This window comes from Taudactylus pleione, unplaced genomic scaffold (genome assembly GCF_031769625.1).
Source record: "Taudactylus pleione unplaced genomic scaffold, aTauple2 ptg000421l, whole genome shotgun sequence".
In the NCBI taxonomy this organism is placed as follows: domain Eukaryota; kingdom Metazoa; phylum Chordata; class Amphibia; order Anura; family Myobatrachidae; genus Taudactylus; species Taudactylus pleione.
This window is the reverse complement of record NW_028284823.1, coordinates 2,835,310-2,852,339: the sequence shown is the minus strand read 5'-3', so window position 1 is coordinate 2,852,339 and position 17,030 is coordinate 2,835,310. Positions and strand designations below refer to the sequence as shown.

Sequence of the window (17,030 nt, the reverse complement as noted above, 5' to 3'; positions counted from 1 at the left end):
AGTAATCCAGGCTAACCACTGGACAAGGGATGCTGGCAGAGGAATCTTTCTACATGCTCGGCGTGGTGGATTGGGGCTCACAGCTCCCACAGGTCAGTGCTACCTCCATCTCTCCCTGATCCAGAAACGAAGGGTTGCAGCCTCGCAGATGATCATATGGGGGACCTGGATGAGGGACGCAAGTACGAGCAATGCAAGGGCGCAGGTGATGTGTGCGCGCATCATCCCCAACAGTAGCGCATGGATGGGCACGGTGTTGGGGACTAGCTCTCCATGCCAGATTGCTGCCACTCAGCTACTACGCGTCATCACAAAGCCATGTGCGATATCTACTGTATGTGACCATAGTCATTGTATAAGGGAGCCCTCATATCGCATAAGGTGCTGGCGTATCCTAGCATCAGCAGAAATTAGAAATGTTTAGTAGTCTTTTTCTGTATCTGGCAGAAATAGATTCCAAAGTTATAGTGAGCGAGGTATGAAGTCTCACACTCCTCTCCACCAATCGAGGTAGACCTCTGACCAAGGGGGGAGGGGCACCAGAAATTTGTTGGCATGGGGAGCAAAATTTATAGTTATGCCACTGTCCATCGCACTGTGGAGCTCAAAAGGAAAGCTGAGATTGTTCTTTATATATTTTATACATTATCTGACACTTCCTCCTATTTGTGCCTGGAAATGCCATGTGAAAGGGCACTCACATGCAACCCAAGTATTGTCACATGCAACCCAAGTATTGTTACATGCAACCCAAGTATTGTAAGCAGGAGCGTGTTTACGCAAAAGTGTCTCTTGCAGTGCAGCAGGGATGCAGGTAAATAGGCGTACCATTTGGGAGTGCTTGAGACCGGGTGCAGATATATCTTCGTAGTTGTTCAAAAATAATATAAATAAATAATGTACTTCATTCATAGATTCCATCACAATGTACTTACACCATTGCAGTTATACCTGGGTGGGTTTAGCTATTTGTAAGTTGTAACCAATCAGAGTGAAGTCGCTCAGTTGTTTAGTTAGAATAATTGGCTCTTAGCCTGTATTTGTCATGCTTTTCCTCTAAGGAGTAGAGCTCTCATAGCTAATATTATATGTTTCTTATTATTTAGATTGCAAGCCTACGGGCTAGGAAAAGACCGACCTTGATCTAGGTGAGATATATTGTGGAAAATTAGAGTGTGTGGAGATGTTTTTATTTGTAATAATAAGGGACATTTTCATTTATATTTTTTATAAGTCCCAGCAGGGCCTGGTACCATACAGTACTAGATGCCAGCATGCTCTAGCAGCCACAGGTAAGATGGTGATTGTAATTCTACCCAAACATCCCAAACACTTTACAGGATTTGGTGGAAGTTCACAAGCAAAATGCACATTTATTTATTTTTGTTAACCATTGCATTACCTCACACCCACAACACCAGGATTTCAGAAGAGTCTTATATCAGGACTAAGGAATTCAGCCCAGTACTGTACAGGCTAATGCTGGTGGACATTATGGCAGGAAGACCATATGCTGTGGATTTTTCTGTTATAGTGTCTCGTCTGCTATAGTGCCCATCATGTCATAGCCTAGTGCTGGTAGAAGCTTTTCATGGGGACATCACAATATTCGTGTCTCTCAGCCGTTAATACACCAAGGGTGTGATACAAAAGGTCAACAATAAAAAGGTCAAAACTAATTTGGTCGACATGAAAAAAGTTAGAAGGTCAACAAGTACAAAAGGTCGACATTGAAATGGTCAACTATATTTTTTGTTTTTCTAACCTAATCTTCACCCTTATCCTAACCCTCCCCTTGGTGCCTAACCCTAACCATCCCTCCTAGTGCCTAACCCTAACCGTCGGGGTAAGTGCCTAAACCTAATCATCCCTCCTAGTGCCTAACCCTAACCGTCCCTCCTAGTGCCTAATTCTAGGTAAGTCCCTAACCTTAAAGATAACCTGAAAAAATAAAAAATGTGTCGACCACTTCAATGTCGACCTTCTGTACTGTTGACCTTTTGTCTTGTCAACTTTCTTCCATGTCGACCTAGTGTTGACCAAATCATTGTCGACCTTTTGTATGGAACCCATATGCTGATGGATATAAGTAGGGATGCAGAGCTACTCCGTTTTTGGATAGTACTGTCTAGATCAGGGGTTCTCAAACTCGGTCCTCAGGACCCCACACAGGTCACATTTTCCAGGTCTCCCAGCAGATGCACAGGTGTACTCATTACTCACTGACACATTTTAAAAGATCCACAGGTAGAGCTAATTATTTCACTTGTGATTCTGTGAGGAGACTTGGAAAACATGCACTGTTTGGGGTCCTGGGGACCGAGTTTGAGAACCTGTGGTCTAGATGTAGTAGCCCTATCTGCAGAGAAGTGGATCCGATGCTGGAATGGGCTATTGCAGAATGGAAGGGAGGGGACATTTTTTTTGTTTTTCCCCCAGTACTGTAGCTTCAACAGTACTGAGCTAACTCATCTGTAAAATCCACATATTTGTACTGTGACTAAAAAGTGGTGGTTTGTCAATCAGTCTGGCAAACTGCTGCTTGATACATGGGACGGTTTGATTACCTTCTATGTGTAAATAATTGGGATCGAGGTTTTAGAACTGGAAGTTTTTATTTATGCACTTTGATGTCTGACTTACTAAATCATGGCACATCAAGGCACCAATAAATCATGCAGTTTGGCAAAACCGCACTTTGGTAAATCTCCCCAAATATGTTTTAGTAATATGACAGGATGACAGTGTAAGGAGAGATAAGACAGAGTAGGTGACTGATAAACGAGTCATGTTGTCACTTCTCCATGTGACAGGAGGAAGTCTTCCCAGGTAACACTTGCTGGCTGAAGCAGGGACGCTTAGGAGAGTTTCACAGCAATCCCTTGAGAATCTTCCTAGTCAAGTTTGTTTTCTCTCATGATATGAGTTGCAGCGTGACAGGAATTAGAACAAGCTGCCTGCACGGATCTCAGGGCACACATTTTACACTCTGAGGTGAAATGCATAGAACAATACATATTACCGTTTAGCGTTTACGTGTACCTGGAATAGGTGGAGAGAAGGAATAAAAGTACAGCATGTGAAGCTGGTAGGTCTATGAAAAATAAAAATGATATGAAAAAACTCTACAGAAGGCATGCCGGGCCGCTGTGACACATGCTATAGAATCTTACTGACTCATAACTGCTGCATTGAAAAGCCCCCATAGAACAGGCACTGGAGGTTTTTAACAGCAAGCTGGTGCAGTGCAAAAATGCACACTAGTGCAAGAGAACACAGCTTGCATAAATGTGCCAGTAGTCAATACCCATAGAAGACAGTGTTATATACTTGCCAACTCTCCCTGATTGTCAGGGAGACTAACTCTCCCTGACTCCCTGAAATAGTAGCAATCTCCCTGACTCCTTGAAAAGTCTAAAGGAGCGTATCTATCCACTAGCAGATAGTGGAACGACAGTACAATTACAATATTGTAATCATACAGCCGTTCCTCTTCCCCTGCAGTGCCTACACTGAACTATATGTCATTCAGTGCAGGCACCCTCCCTCATCCCTGAACATGGCCAATCTGTCATTATCGGCAGATTGACTGGCATGTTCAGGCGATGATTGATGTCAGAAACGACCAATGGGAGCACGCATTGCTGGTCGTTTCCAACATTTTCATGCCCGATTTGTGTACGATTAATTAACGATTGAACAATATCATTATCGTTCAATCGCTCATTTTAATCGGCAAGTGGATACCCGCTTTAACAATCTCCCTGATTGCATCTTACCCCCATTATGAAGCTGTTATATATATAAAAAACAGAGATATATACATTCAAATGGGATCATTAGTATAATTTCCCTGCATTGGTTATAACTTATAAGGCACAATGATCCCTATGGCTACATGCATTTATTGAAAAGTATCAGTGTGTTTTCATCTACAAATAGATCTTACTAACTGCTTTGGGGCTCACATTTGGATTTAAATGAATGTTATGACACGCCTCTCAGATGTAGCAGTACATGCCCACTTTATTGCATGCTCATGGCAAGTATACAGTGTTACACCTGACTGTAAACTGAATTTGTACAAAACTAGTGCAAGCAATACCTACAGGTAACTGCAGTGGCTTATCTATAATAAGTGCTGGCTGTGTGGTGTAAATGGGCCCCTAGGTCCAGGGGGGCCCACACCTCATACCCTGCACCCATTTCACTTAATTTTCTCCTGTCCATCTTGCTGACATCTTTGGAAATATGGTACATGCATTCTATTTCTGAAGAAAATAAATATGGCACCGCTCCATATCTGAACTAATGCCGGATTATTATTGCCTTAGGCACAGAAGACAGAATCTTTGGGACAGTCTGCACATGTTACAATGACAATTATTTTCAGGATGGAGAGGGTCCATGGACATTTGCACACGGCCCCCTGGGTAACTGTCTCTCCACTCCCCCACCCCCCAAGACCAGTAATATAGCTATTACATTATTACACCTAAGCACTGGGCTATTACTGTACCTTTAATTTCAGATTCGTACTGCACAATTTCAGAAATTTAGTGGAATGCCACCTTACACAATGGTATTAGTGAAAAAGGGCAAGAGCAGGCACAGTGAGACTATAAATTAATTATTCTGACATTTTTTTGGTGAAGACAGAGTGAGGCACTGTTCTCAGATGTCAAAACTGATCACCAGTATGATTACAGTACCTCATAGGCACTATGACACATATAGGGATCTATTTACTGAGCCTTGGATGGAGATGAAGTGAACGGAGATAAAGTACCAGCCAATCAGCTCCTAACTGCCATGTCACAGGCTGTTGGTACTTTGGACCTCATTCAGAGCCGCTCGCAAAATGCGAGCGCTCGTTCTGAATGAGGGCGGCCGCATCTAAAAAATTATCCGGTCAAGACGATCGCGGCTTGCGACGAGACCCTTGTGGTAGGGTTTCGTCTGCCGCAAGCCCCAGGGAGCTTTTGGCTCTAATAGAGCCGGAAGCTCTCCCACTGACATCACTGTGGGGCCACCCACAAACGGCAAGCGTTTCGCTTAGGAACGCCTCCATTTGTGAAACCACCCCCCGCCACGCCTACAAAACGGGGCGAGCTGTCGATCAACATTGACAGCCGCCCCTTTTGTAGTGAGCCCCGGGGCTTGTGCACGCGCAGTGCAGCCACTGCGCCTGCGTACAGCCAAACATCGACCCGCTTGCGAACGCTCAGGAGCTTGCGAGTGGGTCTGAATGAGACCCTTTATCTCTGTCCACTTTTTCTCCAGCCAAGGCTTAGTAAATAGACCTCGGGTGTATTTATAATTACACACTACCCTTGGTCTGCAGTACATAGACAGTGTTGAATTATGCAGTACTAGTAATATGCACAGAACAGGACATCAGACTGCTAATTGCGGAAGGATCAATGCTTGGTAAGGATTAGATATCCTGCCTCTTGTGGTTTTCTCAGCTTATTCCTGTTGTATGTTATTAGTGTAAATGTCTAACTTTCCTGACGCTCCCAGATGAACTTGTGTCCCAAGGGGAGGGAGTGGATTACCCGAAGCACAGGAAGGATTACTATAGGAGAGTGTAGGTCTTATCCAAAATGTATAACTATTAGCACCCGATGCAGGTAAGACAATTCAATACTGGAGGTGCACCCATGAGAGTAAGATAGTATGTAGAAAGAAAAAGAGAATATTGGGTAAATTTACTAAGATTCAAGTTTGGTCGAGATTGCAATCTCTGGTGAGTTTAGGCATGTTTTTCATCTCGCAAATTTACTAAAGACAAACTCGGGTGAGTTTGGGAGAGATTTCTCTCTTTTCACTGGTAAAACTCGGGTGAGATCGCAAACTCGAATCAACTCACCATCGCCAAACTCGGAAGTACTTTTCATGAAAAAGATACAACTCGGAAATTTACCAAGAATCGAGATTACAATCTCGGGTGAGATTGTAGCAAACTTGCTGATAAATTTAAGTTTCAAACACTCCACCTCCTGAGCTGCTAGTTTGGCAGAAATATACACAGATCAGTGTGATTTGTGTATGTTTCTATCTGTATACCTAATCTAAAGTGTTCATTTTAATTTTAAAAATGACGTAGGGTCCCTCCCCCCCCAAAAAGACATAACCAGCCCCGGACTGCTCAGCCAGTCCTGGTTCCTAATATTACTGGGAAAAAAACGTGTAGGGTTCCCCCGTAATTTAGGAACCAGCACCTGGCTGTAGGGCCAGTCCTGATTTTAAATATAGGGGGGGAAAAATGTGTAGGGTTTCCCCGTAATTTAGGAACCAGCACCTGGCTGCAGGGCTCATGGTTTTAAATATAGGGGGAAAAAATGCGTTGGGGTCCCCTATATTTAAAACCAGCACAGACCCAAACCAACCAGTGTATAATGCTACAGCCAGGAGACCCAATCACCGGGTCTTCATGGCCAAAGCATTAACACCCCAAGCCTGTCAGCCGAAGCCGGGGATCTCAGGGGAGGTGGGGACCCCCCAAGAAGGGGTGCCCCCTCTCCCGAAACTCCAGGCTTAGTCTGAAGCCTGGGGCTTGGATCTTCCTTGCACCCCTGGGCTGTGGGGACGGGGGTAATAATGGTGGAAATAGTTCTAAACTATTGTATTTTACAGTGGAACTACAGGTGCCAGCATGCCTGCCCTTTGGCACTTGTGGAACTACAAGTGCCAGCAGGTGGCTGGCACCTGTACACCCACTGTAAAATAAATAGTTAAATAATCACAGTACACACACAATGTATACAGTATAACTTTAATACATACACCTACCTCACTCACACATACTTACCTGCTGCCAGCTGTTCACGTCCACTTCTCCATGTAGAATCCAATGGGAGTACCTGGAATAAAGATCCCATACTCAACATCATCCTGGCGCCGCTCTCCGTAGCATCCCCGTACTTGGCAAAATAACAAAACGAGTGACCCGATCCAAGCCGGACAGGTGTAAGTTGTCGAAGCCGAATGGTTGGCGGAGACCTAACTTGTAAAATTCAAATCTGCATGACACCATTTTATGTTGCCCCTTACGACGCCATCTTGCGTCGTCAGTATGAAACCATTATGTGCGATGCTAATATGCTATTATTAGCATCGTGCGACTACATTGCTACCACATATTGTTTAAAGTCCCACCATACCCCATACGCACATTAAATCATACATATAATATACAAGACGCACAGCGCAAAGTTGCGCTGTTTAGCAAAGCACATAAAACGCACCACGCATAGTAGCGACTGTACGATACCCCGTGTACGGCGCCGTTATGATTATTAGCGTCATGCATCTGCCACTGCCCCAGGTTAAAAGTCCTCATTATACAAATACGTACATTTATTACTACATATAATATGAACAACCCAGCAAAGCAAGTACCATGGTGTACTCCACAAACACATAGACGCACAACACATACTAGCATCTTTTCTTAGTATCCCCACACTGACACACTGCATACTTACACAAAAAGGTTCCCTAGCATTAAGGTTAATATTAAAGGTTTTATATTTTATCAAATCTATTGTGAAATGCAGGTATTTGATATCTAGGGTTTAGTACATGATAAGCAGATCGTGTTTGGTGCTATTCTAAACCACTGTTTATTTGCAGATTTCCGGTTCCATCGGCAAGGAGATCGCAATATGCGTCTGCGAATTATGGTCATAGAGAGATAGGCATTGAAATGTACTCTGTAATGTAATGTTTATTAGCCAGTTTAGACTTGTTCTTCGGCGGTAAAACGTACACAAAGAGCTGTTGGAGGGCTGAACTATTACAATACAAACTGACCTATGAACTGTATCATAACAGAAGAACCAGGAGGAAGAACCAATGGGACTATGCCAACTTGTTCTATTGCATTGCCTATCTCTGCAAGGGTACATAAGCAAGCACCCTGGATGTGGTAGTTAGTCATTTTTCCTTTCTGTTGGTGGAGATTTCATGGTTGATGCCGGGAAATCTGGATCCAGAGCGCATGCGTATGTATCGACTGTACCTTGTATATTGTATAACCTTTGCGCTAATTGTAATATAGACCAAGGCGTGTAAATATCTGCTTTTTATGTGAATAATAACTTTTGTGCTTTGGAACCACACTCAAAGTCTGGAAAGTGATTATTTCATATGCGTACACAACGCTAAATAGTGACTTTATTGTATAGAGGTTAAATAGGAATTCATAAAGTATATATTGTCACATATACTTACACTACACAAAATGACAGATGATTGCTATCATCTGTATTTCTCACGGACTGCTAGCCAATCAGTGTCCGCTTTACATGTAGTGACCACTCATTGGCTGGTTACACGTGGGTCCCAGCCAATGAGCAGCTGCTACATGTAAAGCGGCCGCTGATTGGCTGACGTGTCCAACTTCTGACAGTCCACACGTGGGGTGTCCCGTAAAAAGCCAGGTAGCCATCTATGTGATAACACATAGGCAGCTACAGTCTGCTGTGCTCGGAACTTACCGAGGATGCTACAGAGACAAGCGGAGGTGAGTATATGATCTTTGTTCACAGGTACTCAGTGGAATTCTACTGGAGAAGGGAACAGAACAGCTGGCAGGTGTGAGTGAGATAGGTGTATGGAATAAAGTTATACTTTAGACGGTGTGTGTGTGTACTGTGTTTTTTAAACTATTTATTTTACAGTGGGGATACGGGTGCCGGCTGCCTGCTGGCACTTGTAGTTCCACAAGTGCCAAAGGGCAGGCATGCTGGCACCTGTAGTTCCATGGTAAAATACAATAATTTATCTTTTTTACAATACTATTACCTCCGTGCCAACCGCTTCCGGGGTGCTAAGAAGAGTCCCGGGCTTCAGCCTAAGCCTGGGGTGATGGGAGAGGGGGGTACCTTTCTTTGGGGGGTCCCCACTTCCCCTGAGATCCCCTGAGCAGCTTGGGGTGTGAATGCTTTGGCTGGGGAGACCCAGTAATAGGGTCTTCTGGCTGTGGCATTACACCCCGGTTGGTTTGGGTCCAGAGCTGGTTTTAAATATAGGGGGATCACTATGCATTTTTTTACCCCTTTATTTAAACCAGGACTGGTCCTGCAGCCAGGTGCTGGTTCCTAAATTATGGGGGAACCCTACACGTTTTTCCCCTCCGTAATTTTAGGAACCAGGACTGGGTGAGCAGCCTGGGGCTGATTATGCTTTTGGGGGGGAACCTACATCATTTTTTAAAAAAGATTTAATATTTTTTTTACAAGTAGACCACCACACAAGCAGCCTTCACATACCTCACTGATATGTGCAGGTTGCTTCGTCCGGCAAGGACTTAATCAAGGGGACTCCCATCAAGGACTTTTCCTTGATGAAGTCCTTGTCGGACAAAACACGTTGGGTGCTCTTGTATCTTGCCACATGAACTATTGATTTCTTTCTTGAACTCAGATAAGCTATACTGTACCTATTTGTTTTTTTTTTTTAAATATATTTCTGAAAATGTGTTTCTATGTGACTTCTTTTAGAGGGACACATATTTTGATTGTTATCTCTGAATAAATTATGTATTTTTAATATAACTTATATTGGTGAATATTTATGTTTTGCACAGCACTTGTACTTTTCAGTATGCAAAATTAGGCATTGTTTAATATAATTTTCTTTGGGGTGAATCCTTATGTGTTGCACAGCTTTTGCACTTTCATATATCTATTGTTTACACGCAAGTCGCTTTGGATCAATTACATTTTGCACAATATTATATATATATATATATATATATATAATATATATATATACACACATATTGAATCTTGACTTCTTGCTACAGCATTCTATGGATGTGTTTTAATAAATATTATTAAAAGCGAATATTTCTCTGCTTCCAGATGAACATAAGGAAATATGTATTATGTATGTGTGTGTGTTTTTATTTTTTCCCCAAAAGGAAACAAGGGATGGCTGGTGACTACAGCTGCTGCGGGTGTGTATAGGTTTTCAATTAAAAAAAAATCAAAGTTGCAAAGCTCTACTATCCAATAGGTTACACAGCCCTCAGTTCCTGGAGAATGGTTCTGTAGTGGGTGCAATCATTAAGGCAAATGTCACTATTTTATCATCCTGGATCAGTCTTCCATACTTCTTTATTCATTTATTCTTGTTTTACCCAACGCATTCCATGGTGATCTTATTTACATATTATTAGTGAATGTGTCACAACAATGTAGGAACATGAAAACTTCATCACCATGGCAAGTGCAATACTGCATACATAATTGTATTTCATGTTCAAGCTGCTGCACCATATAATTACATCCAGCCTTGTAGACATGGTTACAGCAGAGTACACCTGTCTGGGGAAGTGCAGCTGGGGCTTAGCAGTCACTATAGGTGATGAGAGGAACTTGCACACTCCTACAGCTAACAAATGATATTGCTGACCAGGAGCAATACATGACAGATACATTTACACTGCGCTCGGCTTCTAATCTGCACTCATTGTACAGATCATTCCCAGGACTCTGCTACTGTCAGGGACTTTATAATGTCACATCTTTTGTATCTTTTACAACTCATAATATGTATTCCCTAAAGTTTGTATCATTATACTCCACGGATGAAAGATAGGCATACAGACAGATTCATGATCAGTCTGGATTGTACTGTAAGTAGGCTTTTGTGAAGAATACAAACATTTTTACATTTTCAAATTAAATAAGTGACTCCCATCTAAAGCCCTGTACACACTGAACACTTTCTTTGAACGATATGAACAATAACGAGATCTTTGAACGATATATATCGTTCAAATCATTCAGTGTGTATGCACTTACCGACAGACGATGCGTGGTCCCGTGAGTTGTTTACAATATCCCCAGTCCATGGGCGGATTTGCCGCTAGGCAACCTAAGCGGCCGCCTAGGGCCCGGCGGGTCCCAAGGGGCCCGTAGCCAGGCCTCCCTTAAATCCGGCCCTGGAGAGACCAAGCCCTGCTCTGCTGTGTCTTGCAAAGCACACAAGTTGGCAGTATAGTTATAGCAGCAGCACAGGGGAAGAGGAGGGAGGAGGCGGAGTTACAGGTCAGGGCAGGGTATGAGCAGAGCATCATATGTCAGTCACTCACTTGACCATCAATACAATAACACTAATCACTATATAAAAAACATAGGCTGTGAAAATTATAAATATATTGTTTATTGTATATTGTTTTCAAAAGGCAATGAAGTTCATTACCTTTTGAAAAAAACCCTGCAAGAGGGAAGAAACATGTCAAGGTGGTCTCTGGACTGCTTTTCCAACTCTTGACCCCACTACACTGCTGTATTCCATCTGAGGAACCATTGTTTGGTGATTTGCAGTACCTGCATTAACACCCACCAGTGTTGCTGAGACACACTGACGGACATTGCTGAGCCTGTTTGTGCGGACCACCATTTCTGCTATCTGTTGCCTCCGCTGGACGGGGGGATTCCCCACAGAGGCAGACTGTCCAGCCTTCACCTCTTGCGTCCTGATCGGGAGTTGCTGAGGCGCGAACGGCTGACCATCCTACACGACCTCCCTGCTTGCAAGTCATTGGAACCACGTACAGTCCCACAGTTAGCCGCCGGAGCGGCGCTGGCCACAGGGACCAACATCACACCTACTTGTTTCTATTCATCTGGGAGTTGCAGGAGCAGTTGGTTCCTAGGGAGACTTTGGAGCTTTGAGTCCATTGGGACAGGTGAGATACTGGACTGCGGTTTTTGGTCTGGAGACCCCCCCTCTATTATATTCACCATACCAAGATTTTTGTTAGCTCCACGGCTCCACTATTTAGGGAGTCACTACACCCTACATCAGGTTTGAACAGAGTGACTATACTTACTATACAGATTGATATCATTCTGGTTGCTAATAGCAACATATGGTGATTACCATCAAGGCTCTACATAGAGTACAAAACGTCTATCTTTTTTCCTATGATATATTGGAAACATTATGTGTTTAGATATTAATGTAACATTCTATCTCTTTTCATTCAATGTGTAATGTTTATATATGTTTTTAGAGTTGAACTGCAGTTAATTTTTTCATATGTTTAATAAAACAATATATTTATAATTTTCACACTGTATGGGCCTGATTCAGAGTTGGGAATAGAGAGAGATATCTCTCTCTCAACTGATCATCTTGGTGAAACCATACTTCACTGCAGGTGGGGCAGATTTACAATGTGCAGAGAGATTTAGAATTGGGAGGGAGGTGTCCAAACTGACATCTAAATTGTAGAGTAATAATAAAGCTGTGCAGTATTTGTGGGCTACATGTAAAAGCAGCCAGTATTTACCCTACATGCAAAAAAAAAAATTATGTACAGTATTTACACCCCTTGCATTGCAACATGGTTTGTCCAGGTACACAGTTAAGTGCTATATCTCTCTCTATTCCCAACTCTGAATCAGGCCCTATGTTTTTTATATAGTGATTAGCGCAGACACCTTATTTGTATTCTTGTTACTTTTTTAGGGTGATTTGCAGGTATCCCTCTGATGTCAGCAGCAAGTCTCTATATTAGACTACACCTGAGTGATTAGCGCACCAGTTTTTCTTTCTCAATACAATAACACTGGCAGGGAGGCAGAAGAAGAGTCTGCGTCAAGTGTAGAATTAAATCAGGGGCGGTTTTGGGCTCACTATTGCGGCCCAGGTGCCGCGATCCTCGTTTGCTGTTCGGAGGAGTCGCCTTTCACCTCCATCTAGCTGTTGCAATAAAGTTTTATTTGGTATATTGACGCAGCACGCGTGTGGCGCCATGACGTCACACGCCATGCACTGCAGAGGCTGCCAGAGAGATCCTTGCAGCTTGCAAGGCCAGGAAATCTGCATCCACCGACAGGGCCGGATTAAGGTCTGTGGGGGTCCCTGGGCAACAAACATGTGGGGGCCCCTATTAAATGTGACAAACTGGGGGTATGCACAATGGGGACCTTATGCAGAGCCCCCAGTAGTGTCAGTGCCCACAGTGGTAGTGCCCCGTATGCAGTGCACCCAGTAGTAGTGCCCCTTATGCAGTGCCCCCTATGCAATACTCCCATTAGTAGTGCCCCTTGTAGTAATGCCCTCTGTATAAATGCCCCCAGTAAGGCCCTGTAGTTGTGCCCCAAATAGTAATGCCCTAGTAGTAATGCCCCCAGTAGTCATTCCCCCTTTAGTAGAGCCCTCTGTAGAAATGCCCCTCTATTAGTGCCCCCAATACTAATGCTCTCTCTCTAGTAGAGCCCCCAATAGAAATGCCCCCAGCAGTAATGCTTCCCCCCCCAGTAATGTTCCCAGTAGTAATCCCCCCCAGTAATGCCCCCAGTAGTAATGCCTCCCCCCTTCCAAATAATGCCCCAGTAGTAATGCTCCCCCCTGAATAATGCCCCAGTAGTAATGCCTCCCCCCTCCCCGAGTAATGCCAGAGTAGTAATGCTCCCCCTGAATAATGCCCCCAGTAGTAATGCCTCCCCCCTCCCCGAGTAATGCCCCAGTAGTAATGCTCCCCCCTGAATAATGCCCCCACCAGTAATGCCCCCAGTAGTAATGCCTCCCCCCTCTTCGAGTAATGCCCCAGGTGTAATGTGTAATGCTCCCCCCCTGAGTAATGTCCCCTTTAGTAATGCCCCCAGTAGGCCGCTTGCAATAAAAAAATAAAAAAATAAAGCTCATACTTACCTTAACCTTAGCCCCGCGTCCGCTGCAGTCCGCTCGGCTGCTCCTCCACACTATGGCAGAGATGTCATGACGTCTCTGCCATAGTGCTCTGCGTGAGCCGGAAGCTGGAGCTCATGTGAGCTCAAGCCTCCGACTTCGGCTGCTGCTGCGGGGAGGGCGCCTGGTATTAGGAGCCTCCCTGCGGCGCCGGGGTTAGGTTGGCCGAAGGAGGCGGAACTGGTTCCGCCTCCTCCGGTCCACTTTAACCCCGATGGGTGTGGGGGCCCTTAACGTGTGGGGGCCCAGGGACGATCGCCCGTCGCCCCCCCGTTAATCCGGCCCTGTCCACCGACACAGACCCTGGCCTCGTCCCTCCCTGAAAACGGGGAGACACACTCCCTTTTCAGGGAACGCTATCCAGGAATGCCCCGCTCCACCTCCCAAATGTCGCAGTCCGTCAATCATGCCGAGGAAGGGAGGCACTGCGAGCAGACACGCAGATGAAGGGCTGCACATGAGCAGTACTTATCCTGCGCAGTCCTCTAACAATCGGAGATGCACGCTAACCATCGTGTTAGCGTACATCTCTGAATCAGGCCCTGTGTCCCAATATGCAGCACCAGATCAACATCGCAACCATCAGTCACAGCATCAGACATCTGAGGAACCCTCAGGGTTCTCAGGTTGTCAAGCAAAGCTACGCTGTTGAGACCAGGGAAACTGTGTCCGAGGATGCAGCCACTGGCTTTGGTATACCCTTAAAACAAAGACGACATGCCTCCATGTTTAGGAACGCTCCCCATCTTCCCCCAAACGCCTGCAGTATGTCAATCATGCTGTGGCGTCCAGGGCACTGTGAGTGGGGTCATAGTAACATCGCAGCACATGCGCACAGTGGCCCCGGAACATTTGCAGTACCGAAACCATCGGTCATTTGCGACTGAACCAGGACTGCATGTGGGCCCAATATGCTTAACAATAATTAGCTCAGGCTAATGTTGATTATATTTAAGTGGGTATAACATGACATCTAAAGGGTAGATAGCACTCCTCTACTTCCAGCCAGCATAATGCAATATATAAACAGCTGTATATAAAATACAGTAAGTCAACAGGTCAATGTGATAACAACCTGATAATATTGACACACTAATAAACAGAAGCATAATACAACTGTATGCACACAAAGAAAATACAGAGTAATACCAGAACAATATGATAATGTATAATATGCAGTGCACCACATATTGTAGAAACAGTTAAGATAACTGTATAACAAGGAACAAGCAAGATAAGGCAAAATAAATAGTCAAAACAATCCGAGGTCAGGTCAAGCATCAAACCACTTAGTCAAAAAGAGAGCAAGGTCAAAACAAGAGTGCAGATCAATACAACCGTATCCTTGAGCAGAGAAGCACAACTAAGGCTGAAGCTCTCACTGGCAATGAGGCTAAAGTCTGGTACACGCTAGACAATATTGTTGTTGTATTCCTACAGATCGGAAAGACAAATCGTCCAGTGTGTACGCATTATGCGCACTCCCGTGTCGTTGTCCATCGCATCTTCAGATCTGCCATATATATGCTGCTCAAGATGTGACTGATGATCCCATGCATTTGGATGCGGAGGGAGGATGACATATCATGCGGTGGTTCACCAAATCGTGTGATGTGTACAGACAGCACAATATGTCGTCCGTCACATCTGTCATTGGCTGGGTACATCGTCTAGTGTGTACCCGGCTTAAGTCATTCTTAACTCATTGCCTGTCTAAACCCAATGAGAGACTTCTCACACAGGAGTGTGTAATGAAAAACAGTGTAAACATGAGCTGAAGCACATAAAGATGAGTGTGGTGGTCGCTAGGCAACCAGCTGGAACTCTGTTGTGAAAAGTGGCACCTCACTATTCATGAGCTGTCATGTCCTAACACATTCCTTCCTTCTAGTGAATTTGATAGATGGCAGAAAAATAACTCATTGACTGGGTCATAGCCAGATAATCCAGTAGCAAAGTACTGTAGGGCCTGATGCCCTGTATGCTTTGAGGGGCCCTATTATCCTAACCCATTGTTATATGGTAGACAGTACATATATATATATATTTATATATATATATTTTTTATTTATTTTTTTCAAAAACATTGGTGGGGAGGGGGCCCCCTACCAGTATGTTGCCTAGGGCCCCATGGGGGTTTTAATCTAACTCTGGACTAGATTCTGATCACTCATTGGCCAGCTAATCACGATTCAGCTAGCATACTGTATTTCCTGTGCTCAGTGTTGTGATGCCCAAATGACAGAGGCAATTTACAGAAGAGATGCTGCAGAAATAAACAAATGGGGACCAGGATTTATTTTTTTTTTTTGCAAATTGAATGTTTCACAGAATACAATATTGGGAGCTTTTGAACACTTGACATTTCTAATAATGTCTGTTTAATCATTTCCATTAGAGAGGTCAGATAAAGGTAAGGACATAAGGGTTTGTCATTTACAAAATGTGCTTGGTTGAATAAATGTTTTATGAAAAAAAAAAAAAAAAGGAAGAATAAAGAAAAGCCATTAGGGGTACGTACAGTGTACAGCACTGTGGTCCAGCCCTCCATGGTTATACACTGGAAGACGGTCAGCACCGCAAATAGGATGTTATCAAACTGAGTAATTCCATCATTGGGTCCAATCCATTCCTTGCACTCATATCCATCTGGGCATCTTGGAACTCCACAAGGATGAGGAGGGTCCATTGCATCCCATCCTACAGATATAAAATAGCACACATGTATCGGAGGTAGAAATGTGTAGGAAATCACTCAGCAAATCCCACACTGCAGTAACCATGATCCATGTCATGTACCAACGAAAACTAATAAGGTGGAAGCAGCCAAATAAGACTTGGATGGATGCTTCCAAAGTCCGTGTCCCAAGGACAGTGAAGGCTGCCATTTGAAGAGCTGCAAGAGAAAGCAGCCTATTGATTTTCTTGAAACAGTGACAACATGAGCACGAGGTATATCAGCGGTGCAATATACTGTATCTGCCTCTCTATACTGTGTAACTGTCACCATATAAGTGAGAGCTAGACAGTAACGGAAATGTATTTGATACCAGTGGCAGATTTTACCTAGGGGCTGCAGGGCTGCTGTCCACTCAGTAATAATCCGCCACCACTAGTGAGCCCCCAGTGATTGCACTGGCTTCCCATTGGATGCACTATCTGCTAATCACATGCTGGAAGGCAGTCGAGACTGTGATTGGCAGATAGTGCTTCCAATGGGAAGCCCCTTTTCTGCATCTGCCGGCTCTAATGCTTCTAGGGGCTGTAGCCCACGCAATCCCTAGAAGCTGTGGGGGTGAGCATGTGCAAGTACC

General features: G+C 44.2%; 1 protein-coding gene across 2 annotated transcripts in view; it reads right to left on the bottom strand.

Moving 5' to 3' along the window:
• The window catches only part of CACNA1E (calcium voltage-gated channel subunit alpha1 E), an 851,696-nt gene that overhangs the window by 146,039 nt on the left and 688,627 nt on the right, over window positions 1–17,030 (bottom strand). For both annotated transcript variants that reach the window (XM_088447158.1, XM_088447156.1), the window contains one exon: window positions 16,238–16,416. In XM_088447158.1, the coding sequence (XP_088303284.1) occupies window positions 16,238–16,416 (179 nt within the window). The remainder of the gene's footprint in view (window positions 1–16,237; window positions 16,417–17,030) is intronic.